Here is a 23,882-nt window from a genome sequence, read left to right as displayed (position 1 = left end):
GTTCAGTGCATATAAACCAGTTTGAAACTGGTTTGAGATAAATCTGTTTGAATGTAGTATCAGACATAACTGACTTGGGTCAAACCAGTTTCTGCAATGTCTGTCCCAGACCCTTTCCTGGTTTAAGTTAAATCAGAGTCCCCCAGCATCCTGGCATGCTCCCTGGGCTGGGCAGGGCTCTCTGCTCCAGAGAGCTGGGCTGGCCCCTCCCTTCTGCTCCCTGGCTGCAGCTCCTGTAGAGGTTGCACGTACTGCGGGGTCTGCCTGGCTTCCTCCGGCTCCCCCTCCTTCCTCGCTCCCTGCTCAAGCAGGGATCCCTCCTCCCCTCTGCCTTACACAGACAACTCTCAGCATTAGGTAGCATACCACATGCTGACTACAATCCGTGCTGTGGGAGATGGGACAAAGGCAGACAGGACTACGTCAGCTTAGGGCTTTTTGGAGCTAATCGACAGGTAGCTGGTAATATCCGTGTGTTCCTTCCTTGGAAATGCTGTTTAAGAAGAGCTTGAACTAATGGAGAGAGGCTGTTGTTTTCTTAAAGGGCTAATAAATAGTTAGGGGTAATAAACACTGTGTTATCAACTCTGTGCTGGGCTGCTCAGGAGGGGGAGAACCCCTCCCTAATCAGAGTGACATGCCGGGGCCTGGCCACACCCCCCCCCCTCAGCTAAGCAGTGTGGAAAGGAAGGGAGGGCTGCTCTAGAGACCCCCACCTTCTAGCCTGAGCCACTGCAGGCATGTGCTGGCATTTCTTCTGTCCAGAGGGGATGTCTTTATGGTTACAAACCAGTTCAGCCTAGCCAGGTTAAACTAACCTGCAAAGATTGAATCAATTCAGGCTCAGGCTTTTTGAATGTCTGTCCCTAGCCCAAGGGAGTTCAGTTTATCTAGTGTCAGCTTTCATTGTAACTGTCCTAGAAGAGTCAAGCCAGTAAGTGACATGCCTAGCTTTACTTTTTTCAGAGTGAGCACAAGGAAGGTTGTCTTCCTATGTTGATAGGCTGGCATAATGCACTATGCTTTGATAAGGTTTAAGTGTTATGGTAGTCATGATGGTCCAAGAAATATACCAGAAGTATGGATTTTTTGGAGGGGGCAGAAGACTGGGGGAGAGCAATTTATCTTATTCTTATTGAGTAGGCAAGCAATTGTTGTGTTACTTAGTACAAGCTGTGTCTGTTTACTTTTCACACCTGAGGAAGTGCACTTTGTGCCCTAAAGCCAGTCTAACATCTTTCCCAACTATACAGTTGGTGCAATAAAAGCTATCACCAAAAATCCTTTCTTCTAATATGCTCTGGTAGTCTTGTGTTTTAAAAAAAAAAAAAAACCCACACACAGCAACTCCCCCCCCCCCCCAACTGTCCTTTGACAATATCATATTCTGACACCTGAAGTGGTGTACGAGTCTTATGATACTAACTGGTAAAGTCTGTGGCTTTCCAAATAAGTATTGCTGTCTCTCTGATACTAAACACTCTGTCATGCTTACTGCAGTGGATACATTTGCAGCAGCATCTCCTCTACCCACTACATCTCCAGCAAAGGTGGATTCTTCAGGTGTGATTGACCTATTTGGTGGTGGGTATTCTTTTTTCCTTACTACTTGCACAGTTAAATTACATCATTTCAATTTATTTCTTTCCAGTAGTTGTAATTTCCTCCATCCAAGCTGCAACCCCTCATGAGCTACTGTGATTGTGTTTGTTTAGTATCTAATCAATATATGCTAAAATACAAATAAATTGTAATGTTTGATGCTCTCTGCCATCCCTCTTCCTTGTATTTGTTATTCTGTCTTCTGTATTCCATGCATGAGTTATTTTCCTGATCAAGTATTTGTTTTATTCAAAGTAATCATGTACGTTTCTCTTCATTCTCCTTTGTCCACATTTGTTTCTCTTTAGCAGCTTAATTTTGATAAGCAGTTAGAGGTGTGTGTAAATTTCAAAGACTTTTGAATTCAGTTTAATAGTCATATCTGAAATAATAAAAATTCAGAGAAGTATAGCCAGCTACTAGCCTTTAAGATTACTTTGCATAAATACTGTATGAGTTGCCTTTCATGAATGATGGAGCATTTCTAAATTTATAGAAATTATTTCTTTCGGTCCAGCCCAAACAACTGGCTTTTACAGCCTGCTGAGGAGCATTGTCAGCTCTAGCTCGAGTTATCATTGCCACTTAACTTCTCTCAGCCTACAGTAATGCACAGTTGGGCCTTCCAGTTTAATCAACTAGACTAGTAAGCCTCAATGGTGCAATTTTGGCACATGTTTCTCAGTATTTTCAATAAGAAAAATACAAGGCTTCTTCTAAAGTTTTGGCTCACTGCCTCTTCCGTTCTCCACCTGGACTATATGCAATCAAAACTGCTGTTCCTATACTTATAACTGGTATTGCCAAATGCCACCAGTTTTTGCTCATGTCTCTATCATTCCTTTATTAGAAGAGTAAAGTTGCTGTGATACTGCTACTCTTCCTTACGTGATGATGAATGAATGTATTTTTGACAACTTTTTGCCTTTTGTGCTGCACTGTGGACACCCATAGATGCTTTTGGAAGCAGTGCTTCTGAACCCCAACCTGCAACCCAGGCTGCTTCTAGTTCTTCAGCTTCTGCAGACCTACTGGCTGGTAATCTTAAAATTAAAACTTTTCATTCTGGAAAGTATTGTGATGAGTATTTTAAAATCTGTGCAGGATTGTCTATGTTTTCTTCTGTACCATGAACATCAGAACCTTTTTCCTATACAGTTCATGATGGACTTGTAGCATTAGAATGACTGTCTAAGATGGACAATAGCAAAGACTCTCATTAGCTTAAATTGTACACTATCTCCAAGATGCATGCATTAACTTCTAAAATGAATGCATATTTGTTTTCATCCTGTTTCTCTTCCCTTTCCTTTTTATATGAAGGAATAAAAATATGGATCTCTTGTCTTAGTGTAGATTGCAATACAGGTTTACTGCCATGAAGTATAAGGTGCTATACATAATTTATTAACTCCTAAATGAGCTGCATGGTAATATACAAATAACCTTGCTATGACCTTAGTGCAACATTGTAGGTAAGTGGTATTTAACAATGGTGCAACACTGTTCAGAATGCAGCATCCAGTGCCATTGTCGACACTTCAGGAATGATGTGTTAATAGAGAGCTCAAAGGATGGTGCAAAAATGATCTGGTTGCTCAGAAAAGAAGCCTTAGAACGGGAGACTTAAGGAGTTCAATCAAGTCAGTTGTCTGAAAAGATTTTGATCACTGTGTGCAGCTACTTCCACGTAGAGGTTTGATAGTATGCGAGTGCTTGTCAGTCTGGTAAAGGCATAAAAGATCCAATGGCTGGAAGATAAAGTTTAAACACTTTCAGCCTTAGAAATAACATCCTATTTCTAGCAGCTAAAGTAATAGAGTATGGGAACAGCTTGCAAGTGGAGGTGTGTATTCACTATCACTTGAGGTCTTTAAGGCAAGATTGGATGCCTTTCTGAAAGGAATAGCTTAATTCAGTTTCTGGGAGAAATTCAATGGTGTTCCGGAGGGAATCTTCCACCAACCCTGATGCACAATTGCCCAGGCTTATACTGGCAGTTACACCTCCCACAAACGGCCATCAGTGGAGATGCCACTCTAGAAGGAGTGGTACAAAAATAGTCTGGATATTATTTGGTGTGCTGCCAGTTGCTGTTTTGTTTTTTGGGGGTTTTTTGTTTGTTTGTTTGTTTTTTTATATGGTCAGCTTTGGCCAGAGTTTCCCAAGAGTCAGATTGGCAAAGGCCCAAGGGGTCTGATGAGGCTAGCTATCCACAGCAGTGTAGCAATGTGGCCAGGCGCTCAGGGGCAGTGGTGACCTCTGGTTTTTGCAGTGCCACTGCTGCAATAGCATTTTTTTGCACTTTTTTTCCCTCCCCACAAGTTGGTGCCTGGAATGGTTGTCCTGGTTTCTTTGCCCTAATTATGCCGCTAGCTACCCAGGCTGGTGAGAAGCAAGATAATCTGGTCATAATTACCATAATCTGGGCATAATCAATTCTTGGCTCAAGTATCCCATCATAAATGTTTTCTGGCAGCCAACGGCTGAGTCTTCTGAGGATGGCAGTGCTTTAGTTCAGCTCACTAGCTTTGATTATAAAAATGTATGAGTTGAATTGAATGGCTTATTACGAGGTCAGGCAAGATTTTTATGATTGTAATATCTGTCATTAAACTGTGAAATGAGGATAATAAACCCATTTGCTGGAACTTTTAGGGGAAAAGGATGCTAGTTCTGGTTGTTTTGTTTTTCATACCTGTTTGCCTCTGCATGCTAGATTTAACCCCTTCATTTTAAATGGTGCAACTTTGACCTTGTAGTTATAGGTGTGTAGAAACCTTAATTTCTAGCCATAGTTCGTTTCCATCCTCAGAAATAATTCTATAAGAGGGAGCAGTACAGGCATTCAGTCTGCAACCGCCTCCTTTCCACTGCTCTTTTACACCTTCTAGACCAGGATCATTTCAGTCTTGTGGGGAGGGGGTGGACTGCTCTAATCCTCCCATATCTGGGGGACTGGAACTGTGGGGCAAAGCGGGGGGCTCATCTCTGCTCCCTTGGCTGGGCTTGGGACACTGAGAACCAGGTGGATTGGGCCCCATGGCAAAGCTCTCACCTGCTCCACACAGCTGGGCCTCTGATGTGAGGAGTGGGCAGGGGCTTTGCTCCATTATCTAAGGAGAGCCCCCCATAGCCCAGCTCCTTGCCACCCAGTTGACGAGCAAGGTGAAGGGGAAACCAGGGAGCTTGGGAGCAATTTTGGGAAAAGCCTCCACATGCCTGGATCTCAGCCCTTCCAGCTTTTAAATCGCCACCTTGTTGCTCAACTAAGCAGCAGATAGAGAGTGGAGGGGGCAGGGGGAGGGCAGTGGGAAGCTGACAGAGTTGGCAGCCAGGTTTGAGGAAAGCCTTGGGGCAGCACTGCTCTGTGTGAGAAGCAGGTGGGGCGTAGCTAGTTGCTGCTGCTGTCGTCCCACCTTCCACTCTGTCTATTGCCTTGGGACCAGCTGCCCCTCAATCCTATTTTTCCAGAGGTGCCCCCAGGAGGAGTTAAGGCAGGGGAAAGTACACAGAGATTAGGTTTCTCAAGAGAAGATATCCCAGGAGTGATTTTACCCTAGTTGTTCCTGGTTTATTTTTCTCCTGGGGCAGTCAGTTTTGTTTTTTTCCTCTGGGAGAGAAACTTTGAATATCTGCATACTTTTGTTTTCTAGTAGGAGAATGGCAATTCTTCTAGTAGAAACTGAACACCTGTATGTAGCCATAGAAAGAGATTGCTTACCAGTGGGTACCAAACATTTGTCACATTTTTGTAATTGGATAAAATTTAGGACATGTGTAAAGCACTGTAAATATGATTTATATAGTAGAACCCAAATACCTTTCAGAGTGATGTCTCCTAGACCCCTGAAAAGATAAGGATTTATGAACTGAGGGGGGCTGTACCCTAATGGCTCTCAACATCATTAGCTGGAATCCTGGTTTTCTCTGGTTTAAAAAATCCAATATTCTCTGATTTAAAAAGCCCCCAAAATCTGCATTTTTTTTCATTATTATATATAGTGGCTTTTCACTTTATAATTATCAGTTGAACACAATGTTTTATTGTCATATTTACAATTTTTTAAGCAATTTGGAAGCCTACCAGTGCTTTAATCATTATAATAAAGTAAATTCTAAACATCTATATAGTTTGGTGTTTGATTTTTGGTTTTATCATGGAAAATCAGAGCTCCCACTGCCCCCTTAGCTCACCAGGACACCGGTCCATCTGCAGCTGTGTCCCATCCCCCACCCCTCCCTGCTTTGTGGCACTGAGCAGCCCTGTGCTGTTGCCCCTCCCAAGCCACAGCCCTGCCAGTGTGACCCGTGACTGTTAATGTGAGGGAGGATAGGTAATAGTTACTTGGTGTGACCATTTATATTGAATCAATACCCCAATGCCTAGAGGAGGAGGAGAAAACAAGTCCAGTTTAGGTGTGAGGCTCAGTTAATGAATTCATCCAATTTAAGATGCCTGCTGACATCAAGCCATGTGAATTTGCCTTTTAAGGCTTCAATTTGTTCTGGGTTTGTGTCTAAGCTTAAGGAACATAATTCTGATGTTCTTTTTTAGTGAGTTAACTGAGTGGGTTTTTTCTTTTCCTGCTTCCAGTGCTTATACATTATTAATCCAAAATGGCTACCAGTAACCTTGAATGAATGTGGCGGATGCAAAGAATCTATACACCATGACATTATTAAAGCATTTGTTTCCCTCAAATAGTGACAGATGTATGCATAATCTAATTCTAAACTTTCCAATTCTCATGGCATTATAGTGTTAGAAGACTTGCCCTTCATGAGTAAAGCAAGGTCTAGTTATTTCTCTGCAAATAATTTTAGACACATTTAGGATAATTATGTACACTAAATGTTATATAGGTCATGCTCCATTTGGCTGTACTCTTGACATAGCAATAAAGGATTGTTCTCTTTACTCATGAAAAATTCTAAGCTCAGGAAGAGGGTAGGCTTTATTGAATTTTGTTTCCTCTGTCTAGTTTACCCATTGTTGTGTACATGCATGCACATGAGAGAAACATGAACAGTATATGGAATTGGATAATCTTACAGAATTGACAGTCTTGAATGTCAGAAGAGGTATGCTCAGCTGACACAATCAAGATCTGAGTTCTGGACTGACAAATCCATATTAATTTCGTAGACCACTTCAAAATCTAAAACAAGTGAGACTGTTTTAAAGCCTAGAAACTTAAAGGTAAGTGCATTGCAAATAGCATCCTAAAACAGAGGGTCAGTTCAGGTGAGAATTTGGAAGACTTCCAAAAGAAACGCAGCTGCTCTTGCAAGTATTGCTTTGGGATAGTTGTTCAGTTGGTAGATAGTTCAGATTGTTCTTACGACCCACTGGAAGATAAGACTGCTTATGGAGCTCCTGACTGCTTGTAGTCTTTGAACAATTGTTTCATTTAGAGGTGGTCTTTGTGCCCTGAACAAATTCCAGTAATTGTTTTCTGCCTACCTACAAACTTCTCTTCTGAGGTATTGGTATAATGAACTTCCTGCTGTACATGGTATGCTGAAAGCGTTCAGTGTGTTAAATTGCTATGCCTCACCCAGAAGTGACCTAATTTTTAACTCTGTAGGTAAAATGATTTTAAAAAATGGTTTTCAGTGTATAGCATACATTATGACTTCTGCAACAACTTTAACAACTGAACGTATGAAATTTAAACTGAGTTAATAATGATCTAATATCAAAGTATAAGGTAAATATTACACTTGGTTTTTAAAGCCTCATCTTGTCAAGGCTTTTATTTTGTACCTATTGTATATTTTTTACCTTTCTGTGTCTTTCTCTCAAGGTTTTGGAGGTTCTTTCATTGCTTCCTCTCCATCACCATCTCCAGTTACTCCAGCTCAAAGCAACTTATTACAGCCCAACTTTGATGCAGCTTTTGGAACATCATCTTCAACTTCAACTGCTGGCAGCTCATTTGATGCATCAGGTAAAGTTGTGTGTGTTGTGGGGTGGGTTAGTTTTTTACTTATACATATTCATAATAAACGTGTATACTTGCCATCCAAAGTAAATGACAGTTCTGCTTCATGTGAAGTTTATACAAAAATATCAAGAAAGATTGATACCCTTACCTTCCATTGAAAGATAATTACAAGGATTAGTACAGTGGGCACTTACCAGCAGTGATAGCTCTAGGAACTCTCTGTATCCATTATTTTCTGTTTTCAGATCAGAAATAGATTGGCAAATTTAACTGTGCACATCATCTCTTTTCATGTGCTTTTTCTGCATGATTGTTAGGCATTATCAAAAGGAAAATGCACACTTTGTAAATAATAGCCTATATTTAGATCTGTGGTCTTGCTGCTGTTGCTGAAGCTGTTCTTAAGCTTGCATGGCACCTGAAATTATGCAAAATTGAGTCCAAGGAGTGTTCTTTGCTTAACAAAGCTTTAACCTTTCATCACTGCTATCATTTTGTTTGTATCTTTTTCATTCTTCTATACTTTCCATGCTGGGTCCTTGCTACACATTTACAATTGGTGAGTTTTGCAACTAAATAAGTAAAAGATAAAACTAAGTAGTACTGCTGCTTGATTATTTGGTTGCTTGCCAATGCGCATATGCCATCCTTACCCGTTTTGAATTAATGTTGGCACTTATCAAATATAGATCAGAATATTGGATTGATTTTACCACTGCAGGCTAAAAGAACTAGGGATGAGACAAATGAAGCAATTTGAATTGTGATCTGTAAAACTGATTCTGGGAGAGAACAGCAGAGCAGGAGAGGCTGGACCTATAAATGTGGATATGGAGTTCCAGTGATAGATTCTTCTGATTTTTTTTTTAAGCTAGTTGTTCCAAACACAGTCTATGATACCATGGCAGATGGCCTCAGGGTTGCACCTCTTTCAAATAAGAGTCCTAGTAAGGGTGAATGATGGGCCAGGAGAAAAAGGTTTGTTGGGCAGCTAGTAACTAGTGCTTAATGTAGTTTGTTCAATGAACAGCAGCAGGCTTCCTTAGAAGTACACACCTAGCATTTACATCTGGTGGGGGAAATCTCAGAACCAAAATAATTTCAAATCTTAGTTACCTGATAACTTTGCAACAGCAATTCTAACTTTACTGTAAGATAGTTAGTTTTAAGGATTACAAAAAACCTAGTGTCTTCCCAAACTTATTATTTGAATCTAACTTTTTGGTAACATCTTTTTTTCTAAGAAGACTTTCTTTGGGAACAATGTGGGGTTTTTTTGTTTAGTTTTCTTTTGTGGGGGGAGAGAGGGAGGGAATGTTTTGGCTTTATTTTTTAATGTCTCTTTAGATTCAGCTTTTCAGTTAATGCATCTATTTGACCAGGTGGGCATGGATTTCCTTGTCCTAGTTCTATTTGGTATATTTCTAATTCAGGATTACTTTTATATTTCACTGTTTTAAAAAATAACATGCATGCCTTTGTTGGCATTACTTTAATGCCAAATTATGCATTGGCAATACGTGTGTAATGACTGTCTGTGCTATGATGACCACTCAAGGTAATGGTTTTTAATTTTTCTGACTATTTTTAAAGATCAATGCAGTAAAATACTGCCTCTTTAAATTCCAGTGTTCGATGGTTTAGGTGATCTTCTTATGCCAACTATGGTTCCCTCTGGTCAGTCCATAGCAGCTACTGCTGCAGCACCTTCCCCCTCTTCAGCAGCAACCAAAGGCCTTGGAAGTGATCTTGATTCATCTCTTGCAAGTTTAGTAGGCAGTAAGTAGTGCAGTTGTTTTTGATTTCTTGCAGTGTTGATTATCCTTCATATTAAACTCCTGTAGGATTAAGCTGTTTGTTTTTAGCCATATTTTTCGGGAGAGAGGGCAACAAAAATGTGCATCTTGAAACAAAAGGTAACTTCCTTTAGTTCTTAAAGGACTGATTCATAAATGTGTAAAAATGTAACTTGCAGTTCTAGAGATGTGTAGGATGGTATAAATGATGGCCACAATAGCAGACCTGTTATGTGGATAGATATAATAAGAGCCCTTTATTCAGGTTTAGTGAGGAAACAATTAAATTCTGCCTTTTTCATTGAAAGCTGAAAAACATGGCTTTCCTTCTCCACATACACACCTACTCCAGCACATGTTTTTTGCAAGTTCACCTGGCTGCTTATTGCAAAATCTGGGGCATTATTTGGTTTGCAGGGCGTATGTTAGGACAGATACTGGGGAGAAGAACAGCAGGGAGTAAGATGAGAGCTTGGCAAAACAGTTACTTAAAAATCAATGGTAAGACAATATCATTATAGTGTTCTGAGAATATAAACGCCATACTGGATCATATCAGTGGTCCATTTGGTCCAGTATCCTGTCTTTTATTAGTAGTATGCTTTAGAGGGAGAGTATATGAATAGGGCATATCTATGGTGATCCATCCCATCATACCCTCTCTGGCATCAACCATCAAACCACCCAGCCATTTTTCTGGTCTGAAGAATGACTATAGCATATCACTGTACTGTATATGCAGCTGGCATCACATAAAACATAATCCTATTACAAGTAGCCACCTTTTGTTTCTGTCAACTTTGAAAACAATATCCTGACTGAGATGAGCTGGAATTTTTCTATATGTAAAATTGAAAACATCCCTGGTAGTCCAATTCAAGGCATCCAAGTGAAGTGCAGAATTTGAGTCACGCTAACTTTGACGTGTAAGAAAAAATCTACTCTTTAGAACTCAAATTGTTGAGATGATTGTGATTTTTCTAAACTCTTTTATTTTCATTGCTGAAAGACTAGAGCCTTTTGAGTGCCCATAAGTAATGGTCTAGAATACAAACAAACTGAAAAGATTTTTACTTGAAAAAATAGTACTGTTAACCTACTTGCTTTGTTAACCCACGCCTTATTTTTGAAACTTATGTTCTGGTTTTTAAGTCGTAGTTTATAACATACATAAAAAGTAATTCTCCTTACCTTCCTTGTTGTAACATTTTATTCTACTTTTCTGAGGAAACCATGAGGTACTCGCACTTTAGTCATCTGTGTGTGTGCATGTGTGTATCACGTTCTAAGTTAATTGAGAAACATATTTGCATAATGGTTTGATATTTCTGTAGTCAAGCTCACCTTTTTTTTTCTCACTGAGATGGCATATCAAAGAAAACTATTCCTAAGACTGTGCTGTTGGACCAATTTTACTGTTGCACAGATTTATGTTGTTAGCAGCATTTGGAGATCGCTTTTACTTAATATTACAAACAAGTGACTTTCTATTTCCTTCTTAATTTTTAGATCTTGGAATTTCTGGTACAACTTCAAAAAAGTAAGTTTTTAATGAGTTAGCTTGCTTTTCTCTTTCTACTCTTTCAAATAACACCAAAGGCTTCAAATCTGGAAGATAAGAGAATTGCTTTGTTTGGTCCATTTTGCATTTTGTGTAGTCAAACTTGAGTTATTTTCTCTTGCACAGTAAATCAGTTGTCTCGCACATTCACATAGGCCTAAGATTTGAAAAGGGGGTGCATATTATGTGGCACATTGAATACTCTATAACACGTTTGTTTCCAAGCTTTATTTACTAATGTGTTAGGGGGCTAAGGCTATATTATTCAGTTTGAGTTTGAGCAAAGCAAAACCAAATGGAATGATTGAAAACATTGTGTAGGGCTGTGAAACAGACAAGACACATTACCAGGAATGGCTTATAAACAGTAAAATTGCAGGAAAAAAGGAAAGTTTGAATAATGGAACCTGCAGACCCTTAAAAAGGACCTGGGGTTTTTAACACTTGTGGAGTGGAAAGAGATTGACAGGAAGCAGAGATGATGATATTCAGCCACGAAGTCAGTCGACTTCCTTTAGTGCTGTCAGAATAGAAATGCCACTGCCCCTCCCAAGTATTTAATTTTGAAGTTTGGATGGAGCAGGAATCAGAAGTGGGGGGAGGGACACTGTACCACTGTAACCTCCCTGGATCTATCCCTGCCATGTAAGAGGCATCCCTTGAAGAAACAAGAAAATTAACTTTATAAAACCATGCAAAAGGCAAAATGTTCATAGGATGATATCTTTCACTGGACCAGCTGTGTAGCTGGTTTAGAATTAGACAAGCTTTCTAATGCAAGGCATTCTTCATCGGGTCAATGATAAAACCATGACACTGACAAGGTATTTGGAAATAAGTTAGGTCAGGGGCAGGCAATTATTTTGGTTGGAAGGTTGCTTAACAAGTTTCAGTGAGCTGTCAAGGGCCACAGGGGTAGTCCTGGCCTTTGACTTTTGCCCTGCTCTCTAGTCGCCATATTAGGACCAGAAGTTCCACCCCCTGGTATCTGCCGTAAGCAGCCTGGGCTCCATGACGGGTGCAGGGGCCTGCCCAGAGCCTGCGCCAGCTGTGGCAGGCAGCTGGCAGGCTACAAGTGGCTGCCTCAGGATCCACTGAGTCCTTTTCTGGCTCATTGGTGGTGCACACGTGCCTCAGGATGGATGGTTGGGGCCTGATCCTTGTTGTGGCAGTGCAGCCGCAGCTCCAGCCCCTTCCCCATTGTCTGCCCTGAGGCACTTGTGCACCTGCCACTGGTAAAGAGCTGAGATGGGGCTTTGTGGGCCACAAGCAGACCAAGCTCTGAGCAGTCCCCTGCTGGCCACCATGGAACTGGGGCTTCTTGCAGCAGGTGGCAGGGATGCTGCAAGCAACAGCACTCGGGTCCACAGAGCCCCAGCCCGACCCGTTGCTAGTGGCAGGTGCACATGAGCCTCCGGTTAGATGGTGGGGAAGGGGCCTGGCCTGTGCTTCAACAACAACGATCAGGCCCTTAATGCTCCCCTGCCATTCCCCCCTGGTATGCCAGCATCTTCCAAATAGAGGTTGTGAGTGTTTAGCCCTTGGCCCAAAAACGTTGCTGACTCCTGTTCCAGGCATTTTCCTTTTTTGAGGAGGAAGAACAAAACTAATCAGCCTGACCATTAATTCACTGTTTGCCTTTTTCTTCTTGAATGTCCATCTTGGATGCTTTGCATTTTTTCAGATTTATGTTTCAAAACAAAGTCTGTCCTAATTTTACTGACAAAGGGGTAAACATCCTGGCCCTTTGAGTCAAAGCTCAAACTCGTATAGAAGAGTTAGGGTTTCACCCAAAGTTTCCAAGGGATTCTGTCTCCCTCGTACCATCAAATAAGGCTTAGATTTGAAGAGGAAGTAATATAATTGTTGCCTTTTGAGCTGTATCTATTCTCTGGAATGGTAGAGTAAAAAATGAGTACAAACTAGTAGTTTGTGTTTTGGTTGTTTTCCTTGAACCTTAACACTATTTCACTCCGTTTTTTGGTTTTTTTTGCTAAAGAAAGCGTCTTCTCGATGCGGGAAAGCTGCTAGTAACAGTAACCAAGGGAATGGACAATATTCCTTTTTTTATACAAATATATTTTTATAGGTCTAACATTTCTCATTTTCAGTTATCAGGAAAAACAGACCAGTCTCTCGTTTTTGTTTCACCTTTCTGAAGAAATTTCCAGCAGTGGAAGCTTTGTACCATAGCTGAGAGACTGTGTACTGCCTATATCTACGATAAGCAGCACCACACTTATATTGTTAGAATGAGCTTAAAAAAATTGGCTTTTATCTTGATTTGTAATTCAACATGAATAGAGCTCTAAGCAGTTTGACACTAAAGTTGCTGCCATAGCTAAACAAATCACTTGAGACTGATTGATCTTCAGTATTTTGCATTATAGATCCAGAAGTACAAAATGTTTAGAACGTGTCTATCCTAAGCATTGGAGTGAAAATACAAGAGTCTTAATTTATTTTTTTTAAAAAGGTGATGAGAGATTCTGTAACTTATTGCCCCATTAGTCTTATGTGTATCCCAGTCAAAATATTTGGGAGACTTTTTTTTTCATCTCTGAAAACAATGTTGTGGAAGAAAAGAAGGCTGTTCTAGTCTGGACCATTGCTTAGTGTTGTCTTATCTGGTATTAACATATGTGAAAAGACAAAATCATTTGTAGCTTTCATAGATCTAAAGGGAGTTTCTTGATTTCTTGGACCAGTTTAAAATTATGGAAGAAACTGGCAGAAACCTCAATTGACAAACCTCTCCTACAATTAATCATTGTTTATTACTCAAATACAGCATCTAGGATATGTTATGGGATTGGTGGTGCCCTGTCTAGTAGTTTCCCAACTATGACAAGACTGTTTACTTGCTCACTCAACTACGTTTGATCCAAAACATGCTAACAGGGAGTCCATTCCATGCATCCATAATAAAGAATTCTATTCCATTCTTGCTTTACTCAGATGGTGGATTATTAATGTCTCAATCCTATATAGGTTTCCAAAGGTTTATTACCATATTTACTCAAATCTAAGATGAGATTTTTTCCTCCCAACCCCCCATTCATCACTGGGGGGGTGGGGTTTGCAAAACCCCTCATTTTAGATTAAAATATGGGGGGATGGGCACTGGCTCAGACTCTGACCCCAAGCTCAGGATCAGAGGTGGAGCCACAGCCTCTGCTCTCTCCACCGTTTGTGTACTGCAACCACTTACCTTCCCCTCGCAGCTCCATCTCCAGTCCAGCCATGAAGCAGCTGCTGTAACAGTGGTAGCTTCAGCCCTGACTTCGGAGCTGGAGCTGCAAGGGAAAGGTAAACAGTGGTGAGAAGAAGCAGACAGCAGGGGGAACCAAGTGAGGAGGTAGAGGCAGCAGGGGTAAAGTGTTGGGGGGGTACACAGGGGTGCAAGCACCATTGCTAGTAGCAGGCACTAGCAGGGCAAGTGCAGGGGGCAGGTGGGGCATGCAGACAGGTAGTGGGACAACTGTTAAGCTGTTGAGAGATAACTGGCAGTAAGGGGCAGGGGTTGGGCCACTTAACTCCCCTGCTGCTGTTTCTTGCCCCACTCTGGTGGGGGGGGGCAATGAACTTATAGAAAACTAGGGTTGGAAGGGGACATCAGGGCTAGGGACAGATATTAAAAAAGCCTGAGCCTAAATTGATTCAATCTTTGCAGGTTAGTCTAACCTGGCTAGGATAAACCAGTATGAAACTGCGCAGACATCCCCTCTGGACTGAAAAAATTCAGGCACATGCCTGCAGTGGCTCAGGCTAGAAGCTGGCGGGTGCTAGAGCAGCCCTCCCTTCCCTTCCTTAATGCTGAGCTGACTGGGGTGTGGCCAGGCTGGGCAGGACGTTCTTATTATGTCCTTACTATGCCCCCCATCCCGAGCAGCCCAGCAGGGAATGTTTATCAACCCATTAAGAAAACAAAGCCTCTCTCCATTAGTTCAAGCTCTTCTTAAAGAGCTTTTCCAAGGAAGGTCTTTAAGTTACCTGTTGGTTATCTCCAAAAAGCCTGTCTGCCTTTGTCATCTCCCACAGCACGGACTGTAGCCAACATGTGGTCTGCTACATAATGCTGAGGTGTCTGCGTAAGGCAGAGGGGTGGGGGGAATAATCCCTGCTTAGCAGGGAGAAGCCAGGCAGATGCTCTGTGCCTAAAAGTCTCTGCTAGAGCTCTGGCCAGGGAGCAGAGGGGAGGAGCTAGCCCAGCTCTCTGGACCAGAGAGCTCCACCTAGCCCAGAGAGCATGCCAGGATGCTGAGAGTCTGGTTTATCTTTAAACTAGCAATGGGTCTGGGACAGACATTGCATAAACCGGTTTGATGCAAATCAGTTGAGTGTGATGCTACATTCAACCAGGCCTATGTTAAACCAGTTTCAGTACACATAAACCAGTTGGAAAATGGCTGAACATCTATTCTGTTACAGGTTTAACCCAGTTTCTGAGCGCTTAAACTAGTTTATGTGTAATGTCTGTCCCTAGCTCAGGAGGTCATCTAGTCCAACCCCCTGCTTAAAGCAGGATCATCCCCAACTAAATCATTCCACCCTGGGCTTTGTCAAGACAGACCTTAAAAATCTGCAAAGATGGAGATTCCTCCACTGCTCTAGGTAACCTATTCTAGTGCATCACCACCATCTTAGCGAGAGAGTTTTTCCTAATATCCAACCTAAAGTTCCCTTGCTGCAACTTGAGACCATTGCTCCTTCACCACTGAGAACAGTCTAGCTCCATCCTCTTTGGAACCACCTTTCAGGTAGTTAAAGGCTACTATCAAATCCCCTCAGTCTTTTCTTCTTTAGATTTTAAATAAACCCAGTTCCCTCAGCCTCTCCTCATAAGTGGCGTGACCCAGCCCCTGAACAATTTTCGTTGCTTTGAAGTCATTTAAGAACTCCAAAAATATATTCTAAATTTGAAAAATTATAACAAATTAATACATTTTCCATGTCTAGAATCTCATTGGGAGTCATCTTAAATTCAGAATCATCTCGAATTTGGATAGATCTAGTAGATGCTTTTTAACAATGTTATGGCTCAGCTCAAAATCAACATTGCTAATCAACTTCAAAGTATTGATTTTTGGGAACAAAAAGAAGAAACATATTTTTTTCACAGAAAAAGAAGTTGGAGGTAGTATCTTCATTTAATTACCTTTTGAATGTATTTTTTTACTTAAAAACTGAGCTGGAGTAAATGCACAAAAATGTAAGCATTGAAGTGAAACAAGACTTGGCTGGAATTTAATCCTTTTACAATAAAACTGTCAAAAGAGTAGTAATGGCAGCACTAAAGGTTTATGGAGTAGAACTGTGGGATGCTGAACCCATGGTTCATTCTATGACAGGGAGACTCATGTGATCTGAAGTGTGACTACTATTTAATGTGAACACTTCAGTGTAATTAGGAATTACTGGATAAATATGAGAGCTTATATCCCTGTCAGATATCCCAAAAAATGCATTTTAGAAACTTCATCTCCCCTGAAAAAAGGTTTATTTGAATAATTAAATAATGTTTGTACTGTTCTCCAGACAAGTGTTCTGGGAAATATGCTGACAGTTATTGACCCAACATTTCCCCCATATTTAAAACAAGGTATAAATTTTAAGAATTCAAGACTCCAGCCTGCAGACATATATGCAGGCAGTGAGATTTTCTTGAACTTCCCCCAGTTTTTCTTTTCTTTGCTTTACTAAGAAAAAAGAAAAACTCTTGGCCTAGAAAACTCTCTGGAAAAAAAAAATCTACCAACGATATATTATGAGACAGCAAATCAACTCTCAGATCTGCAGTTGTCATGGGCAGGTGGTGTTGAACCCCATATTTGTATAGGACATGCTCTTATGGGAAGAATGAGATAAATTACCTAAATTTACTATTTGTGCTCTTCTTCGTTCTTTGAAGAAATAACAGAGAAATGGATCTCTGTATTAGTGGAAAATTTTAAGTACTGGGCTAATGAAGAAAAAACAATCTGACTCCTCTTTAATGACTTGTAGCCTGTCCTTTTACTCTGAAGGTATATTTGCACTACTTACACAAAGAATAAGGGACAGAATTAAACAGAATTCCCTATTTTTAATTTTTTTCTACTATTTTGTATTCATTTTATTCTTGTATATCATCATATGCTATGTTCAATTTTACTGTTCTCTAAATTAATGTGGTGTGTAGTTTTTTGTACGCTTTTATCAATAACTATAAATTATGTCATTTTATGGAATTTTGTTAATTCTGCTGTATCACTTTTAGTGAAAGCTGTAAATAAACTACTATGACAGTACAAAGTGTCTTTTTAAATGGCCATTTAATATGCACTTATGCCATGAATTAATACATCTACTAACTTTGTGTTGGCATTAGGATGGCCATCATAGAGGATATTCCAGTTTTCTGCTACTCTGTCCTCTGTCCTTTACTGATACAAAATCAGATGCCTTTATAGATATAAAGGCATCCAGTTTCATATCAATAGAGGACAGAGGACAACCCGACTGTCCTCTATGATGGCCACCGTAGTCGGCCTGCATGTGGTTACGGGTTTTCACTCTGTGTTCAGTATTACTTCATGTATAATCATTTCTGCATTGGATTTTTAATTAGGGGAGACCTTCAGTGGAATGCTGGAGAAAAGAAGTTAACAGGAGGAGCTAATTGGCAACCAAAAGTAGCACCTGCAACGTGGTCAACTGGTGGTGTCCAAAGTGGTTCGTTGGTATGTAGCTTATTTTCGCAATCGCACTCAAGGAATGATGAAATAAGAACATTACTGGTGTATGTCATTCAACTGATATTCTGTTACATTTTTGTAAGTACATGTGTACATGACATAAAGTAACATTAGCCAGCTATTTAAGAAAATTGGGTGCAGTACTTGAAGGTTCAAGGATGTACCAGGTGAGGGAATGTATATCCATTTTTATCAGGAATAGAATAGCAAGGGATGAGACTTTGATGTAGGAGATCTATTAAAAAGAATTCTCTCTTTTAAAAAAACAATTCATAGATTTCATAGACATTAGGGCTGGAAGGGACCTCGGAAGATCGAGTCCAGCCTCCTGCCCAAAGGGCAGGAAGTCAGCAGGGGTCATAGGATCCCAGCAAGATAGACATCTAAATGTCTCTTGAAGGCTTTCAAAGTAGGTGCTTGAGCTACCTCCGGCGGCAGTCTATTCCAAACCTTGGGGGCTCGAACAGTAAAGAAGTTCTTCCGTATGTCCAGCCTGAAACGGTCACGGAGGAATTTGTGACCGTTTGATCTCATCATCCCTTGGGGCTCTCTGGTGAACAAACGTTCCCCCAGATTCTGGTGAGTACCCCTGATAAACTTGTAGGTGGCCACCAGATCACCCCTGAGCCTGCGCTTTTCCAAGCTGAAGAGTTGCATAGCTCTCAGCCTGTTATCCTAAGGTCTGTTTTCCTGACCTTTGATCATGCACGTGGGTCTCCTCTGAACTCTCTCAAGCTTCTCCACGTCCTTTTTAAATAGTGGAGCCCAAAACTGGGCACAGTACTCCAGCTGCGGCCTCACCAGGGCTGAGTACAATGGGAGAATGATGTCCTGGATTTTGCTCAAGAAGCATCTATGGATGCAAGCCAGCATTTTGCTTGCTTTACTGGCTACAGTATCACATTGACGGCTCATGTTCATCTTGTGGCTCATGTTCATCATGACCCCCAAGTCCCTTTCATCCAAAGTGCTAGCCAGTGTAGCCCTGCTGAGCCTATAAGCATGCTGCGGGTTTTTCCTCCCAAGGTGGAGAACCTTGCATTTTTTTTGGTGCTAAATGCCATCAGGTTCTCATCTGCCCATTTCTTGAGCCTCCTGAGGTCAACCTGGATTGCCCTCCTGTCCTCAGGTGTGGAGGTTTTACCCCAAAGTTTGGTGTAATCAATGAACTTGGCGAGTCCACTTCTGACACCAGTGTCCCCATCATTAATGAAGATGTTGAACAATATAGGCCCAAAGACAGAGCCTTGAAGGACCCCACTGGTCACAGGGCACCACAACTTCAATCAACCACCACTCTCTGGGTCCGACCACGTAGCCAATTCCCCAGCCAGTGGATCATGGAGAAGCCGAGGCTGCAGTTGGCCAGTTTTGCCAAGAGGTGATCATGGGATACCAAATCAAAAGCTTTTTTTGAAATCAAGTTATATGACATCAATCTCTTCCCCCTTGTCCAGGTGATAGGTCACCTGGTCATGAAAGGAAATACGATTCGTCAAGCAAGACCTACCTGCAACAAACCCATGCTGGCTATCCCTCAGGATTTTGCCATTGGCCAGACTGTTGAGAATGGTCTCTTTGATAATCTTTTCTAGGACCTTCCCTGGGATAGAGGTCAGGCTGATGGGCCTGTAGTTTGCCAGATCCACTTCCCTCCCTTTCTTGAAGACAGGCACCACATTGGCCTTCTTCCAATCTTCGGGCACTTCACCAGAGGACCAGGAGTTCTCAAAGATCTGTGCCAGGGACTCTCTCCAGCTCCTTGAGTACCCTGGGGTGTAAACTTTAAGGGCCAGCTGACTTGAAGGTATCCAGCTTCTCAAGGTGTTCCTTCTCAAGGCCCAGCATTGATGGAGGGTAAGGAATCTCCCTCACCCAGACTTTCCTGTCCTGTAATGGGCAAGGGCATCCCTTGGGACTGGTGAAAGACTGATGCAAAGTACCCATTTAGCAAGTTGGATTTTTGTGGGTGTCGGTTGTCAGATGTCCCATCTGGTTTAGCAGGGGTCCAGTGTTGCCCTTGCTTTTCCTCCGGCTCCCCACATATCTAAAAAAGGGCTTTTTATTGTCCTTGATACTTGTAGCCAGTTGGAGTTCAGTTGCAGTCTTGGCTTTCCTGGTTTGGTCTCTGCAAGTCCAAACCAGTGCAGAATATTGCTCCTTGGAGGTGGATCCCATCCTCCATCCTTTGTAGGCCTTTCTTTTTAGACGCAAGAGGTCCACTAGTTCCCTGGAGAGCCAAGGGGGCTGCTGTGTCCTTTTGCTTCCTGTCCTCTGAGATGGGACAGACTTTGCTTGTGCATTGAGGATTGCTCCTTTGAGCAGCAACCACTCATCCTGAACTCCCCTCCCCTTAGGGCTGAGGCCCTTTAGGGCAGGGGCGGGCAGTTATTTTGGGCAGAGGGCCGCTTACTGAGTTTTGGCAAGCCATCGAGGGCCACATGACAGGCAGCCCAGGGCAGATAAAAAAAATTTAGAAAATAAATATTTAGGGGCCCCGCAGACCAGATGGAATGGCTTGGTGGGCCACATCTGGGCCACATTTTGCCCTCCCCTGCTTTAGGACCTCACTGACAAGCCTCCTGAGCTTGCCAGTTGGCTTTCCTGAAGTCAAGGACATCTATATTGCTGACTGACTTGCCAACTTTACGGCGGATGGTGAAGGTGATCAGCTCGCTGTCACTGTCGTTCAGCTTCCCTTCTATTGTTAGGTTGCTGATAAGGTCATCCCTCATTGCCAGTACCAGGTCAAGAAGTGCTTTACTTCATAGTTTCACAGGTGGTAGGGTCAGAAGGGACCTGAGCAGATGATCAAGTCCAGCACCCTCATTGGCCCATAGATTTCTTGCGCCAGATAGAGGTCATCCACACATGTGAGAGAACTTTGTGACGTTCAGATTTGGCCGAGCGCTCTTCCCAAAAGATGTCCAGGTAGTCTCCCGTGACAACCATTGTCTCTTTAAAAAACATTTGTACCAAATGTTTCACTGCTAATCTTTTTGCAGAGAGTATTTCAGCATCAATACAAGATATGGTTTTTTGAAGAATGTATTAACTTTAATGTTTCTTACCAGAAAGGTTGGCAATATTTCATTATATAGGTGAATTTTTTATTTAAAAAATATATTAATTATGCTTATGAAGCTCCTTGAAATAAATTTGAAAATACTAACTGCATCTCACATATACTGCAGTTAACAGTCCTGCAGCTGGCTTAAGATTTAATAGAAATTTAGTGATATACAGGGATCCTGGCTTTCTCTGTTTAAAAATCCAAAATTATCTGATTTTAAAAGACCTCTGCATTTTTCTATGATGAACTGCCGTGTGTACGTACGTACGTGTGTGTGTGTAACAACTGAATACACGCAATGTTTTACTGATTTTATACTTACAATTTTAAAGCAATTTGGAAGCCTACCCAGTGCCTCAATCATTATAATAAAATAAATTCCAACTACCTATATATTTTTGCACTGGATTTTGGTTTCTGTATCACAGAAAATCAGAGCTCCCCCTGCCCCCTTCACTCACCAGAATGCAGGTCCAGCTGCGGCTCCATCCCTCCTGCCCCACCAGTCCTCCTTTTTGGTGCTGAACAGCCCTGATATTCTGGTGCCCCTCACTCCTGATCTGCAGGCCCGCCACTCCTGGTGCCCCTCACTCCTGACCCACAGCCTCCCACACAGCATTCCCTCTAAGCTGCACAGCGTGCCTGGCAGCGCAGCATGAGCGTGTCTGCACACACTGTACAGCTTAGAGGGAACGCTGCTCCCACCCCCCCCAGCCCTGCTGGTGTCCCTCACTCCTGACCCCACAGTGCCCCTGCCACCCCGTGTGTGGGCCAGGGAGAGTACCTAACCATAGATGACACCATAAGGAGCATAGTGGCGCAGGAGGGCGGAGCTGGGCAGTGAGACTCATTGCAGGATCCCTGCACCAGCTGCACTGCCAGTAATGTAAGGAGTAACAGACTGGTGTGGGAGCTGTACTGCCTTCTCCTGCTACCAATTGCTTGCACCCCAAGCCACAGCTCTATCCCACCACCATGGCCCAGCCCTGGCTGCCACCACCACCACTTCCCTCAAGCCACCTGCACTGCTCCCCACCCCACTTCCCCTCCAGGGTAAAGCCACAACCTCAGGGGAGTGGCAGCAGTCGAGCCACGGCAGTGGGCTAAAGCTGCAGCCCAGCACATAAGCAACGGGTGGTGCGAGGAGGTGAGGGCAGCATGCTTTTGCCCTTCCCTCCCACTGGTCCATTACTCCTCATGCTGTTGGCAATGTGACTGGCACAGGGGTACTACCCATATTGGTCTGGCAAGGCTGCAGCCCTGTGCCTGCTGTGTGGTGTACAAATCTGAGGGGGCCTGTGCCCTCTGCCCCCAACAGATTACCTATGCCCCCTCTCCCCCCATAGACATACTTGGGAGAAGCTGCTCTCCACCGCGCTACCTGGCTGTCACTTGCATGTGTGTACCACCTTCCTCTGACTGCCTACTTCCCCCAGCCCCAAGCAGCCTCTTACAGGCTGGAGCTCTGCCAGCCAGCCTGCAGGGGGAAACCTGCTATTTCCCATGCTTTTTCTCCTTTTAAAGGAGAAAATCTGCATTTTCCTATGGCAAATGGAAAACCCAGATCCCTGGTGATTGTATAACTGTGCCTGTTCTCATATCTCAGAACATTATTATGAACAGATACTTGATCCACAAGCTATTGTACTAGTTGCATAAGAAATGGCTTAGTGATAAGTACTCTTAACATCAGTCAGGTTGAGCAGTTTCAGAATATGACTCGCTGCTGTCAGATATTTTAAAAAAGGGAAGTGTGGGAATCGATGTCCCTGGTGCATCCTAATGAGATGTGGAAGCTTTCAGTTCTGGCTGCTAACTCAAACTTAACTATTATCAATTAGTATCAACGAATTATTATAATTAGGGATCTGGATTTTCTGTTTGCCATGGAAAAAATCTGGATTTTCTCATTAACGGGGGAAAAATGTGGGAAACCTGCGGGTGTCTCCTTGCAGGGTGGCAGCCTTTCAGGCTGCAAGGGGCTGCTCGAGGCTGAAGGGAGCGGGGGAGGGTGAATTTTGGAGGCAGGGGACACCACATGCCTGTGCATGTGCACAAGTGGTGGGAGTGGGACAGTGCAATGGTATGGAGCTCTTCCTCTTGGTGGCCAGGGGCTATACACTGAGCTGCCCTGTGCCATGGAGCCTGCCCACTGCCTTGGCGCCTTGTGCTGCCTCCTGTGCCTGCTGGCAGGTATGTGCAGAGAGGCAGTGGGAGGGAGGGGGATACGGGCTAAGAGTGCCTAGGAGGAGGCATTGGGTTGTGAAAGGTGCCAGGCACAGCTCCTCAGCAGGTGGGGATAGCGACAGGTCATCTTCTTCCAAGGTACCACACCTGTTCCCCCTGCCCCCAAACCAGGGTCTTGGGTTCAACTTTGGTATGCTCCCCCTTCCCCACTGCTGTGCACACACGTGTGCGCAACAAGCACTCGCCCTGCTTTTCCCAGTCATCAGGCTCACCCCCATCCCTGCCAGCCTGCTTTGCACTGCCCCCCTCCACTCGTTTTTTCTGATTGCGCTGCTGCCTGATATTGGGGGGCGGGGGATTCATAGATGTTAGGGTCGGAAGGGACCTTAATAGATCATCGAGTCCGACCCCCTGCATAAGCAGGAAAGAGTGCTGGGTCTAGATGACCCCAGCTAGATAATCATCTAACCTCCTCTTGAATACTCATCTAACCTCCTCTTGGGATGGTGCTTTCCCAGAAGCAGTGCATTCATTGGACCCAGCTCCACAGTGTCTGTAGAGATTGGGAGCTTCAGCAGGGCTTTTTAGTGCTTTTATCTAAAGTTGATTCAATCAACTATTACATAAAAGCCCTGCTAAAGCGTTCAGTCTATACAGATGCTGGACAAGCCGGGCCCATCTAACTCACTGTCTCTTGGCTTCGTGTTGGGCTCAGCGTGGGGACATGGCAAGCTGAAAGTAAAGCACCATTTTTTTTTTTTTCCATGTGTATAAGCAGATAACTTTGAGTGGCAGCAGGCGGCAATGAATAATGCCACTGCCCACACGGTCCTCTGAAGTGGCTGGGCAATGAAGACTCTGCCCTCGCTAAGGGACAACTCCTGCAGGTTTTTGTGAACATGCATGAAATACTATCTAGAACCTAATCTCATGGTGCCTGGGGGGGGGGCATGGGGGGAATTAAACCCATCTGTT

At 42.9% G+C, this 23,882-nt stretch overlaps 1 protein-coding gene across 1 annotated transcript in view; it reads left to right on the top strand.

Moving 5' to 3' along the window:
* Positions 1-23,882, top strand: part of SNAP91 (synaptosome associated protein 91) — a 142,702-nt gene that overhangs the window by 96,592 nt on the left and 22,228 nt on the right. The window contains exons 21-26 of the mRNA XM_019496851.2: positions 1,501-1,584; positions 2,557-2,640; positions 7,413-7,556; positions 9,183-9,332; positions 10,859-10,889; positions 17,521-17,632. Coding sequence (XP_019352396.1) covers positions 1,501-1,584; positions 2,557-2,640; positions 7,413-7,556; positions 9,183-9,332; positions 10,859-10,889; positions 17,521-17,632 — 605 coding nt within the window. The remainder of the gene's footprint in view (positions 1-1,500; positions 1,585-2,556; positions 2,641-7,412; positions 7,557-9,182; positions 9,333-10,858; positions 10,890-17,520; positions 17,633-23,882) is intronic.

The sequence above is a fragment of the Alligator mississippiensis genome, chromosome 1 (genome assembly GCF_030867095.1).
Source record: "Alligator mississippiensis isolate rAllMis1 chromosome 1, rAllMis1, whole genome shotgun sequence".
NCBI classification, from domain to species: domain Eukaryota; kingdom Metazoa; phylum Chordata; order Crocodylia; family Alligatoridae; genus Alligator; species Alligator mississippiensis.
Note: the sequence above shows the minus strand (reverse complement) of the source record. Positions and strands in the feature narration are given on the sequence as shown.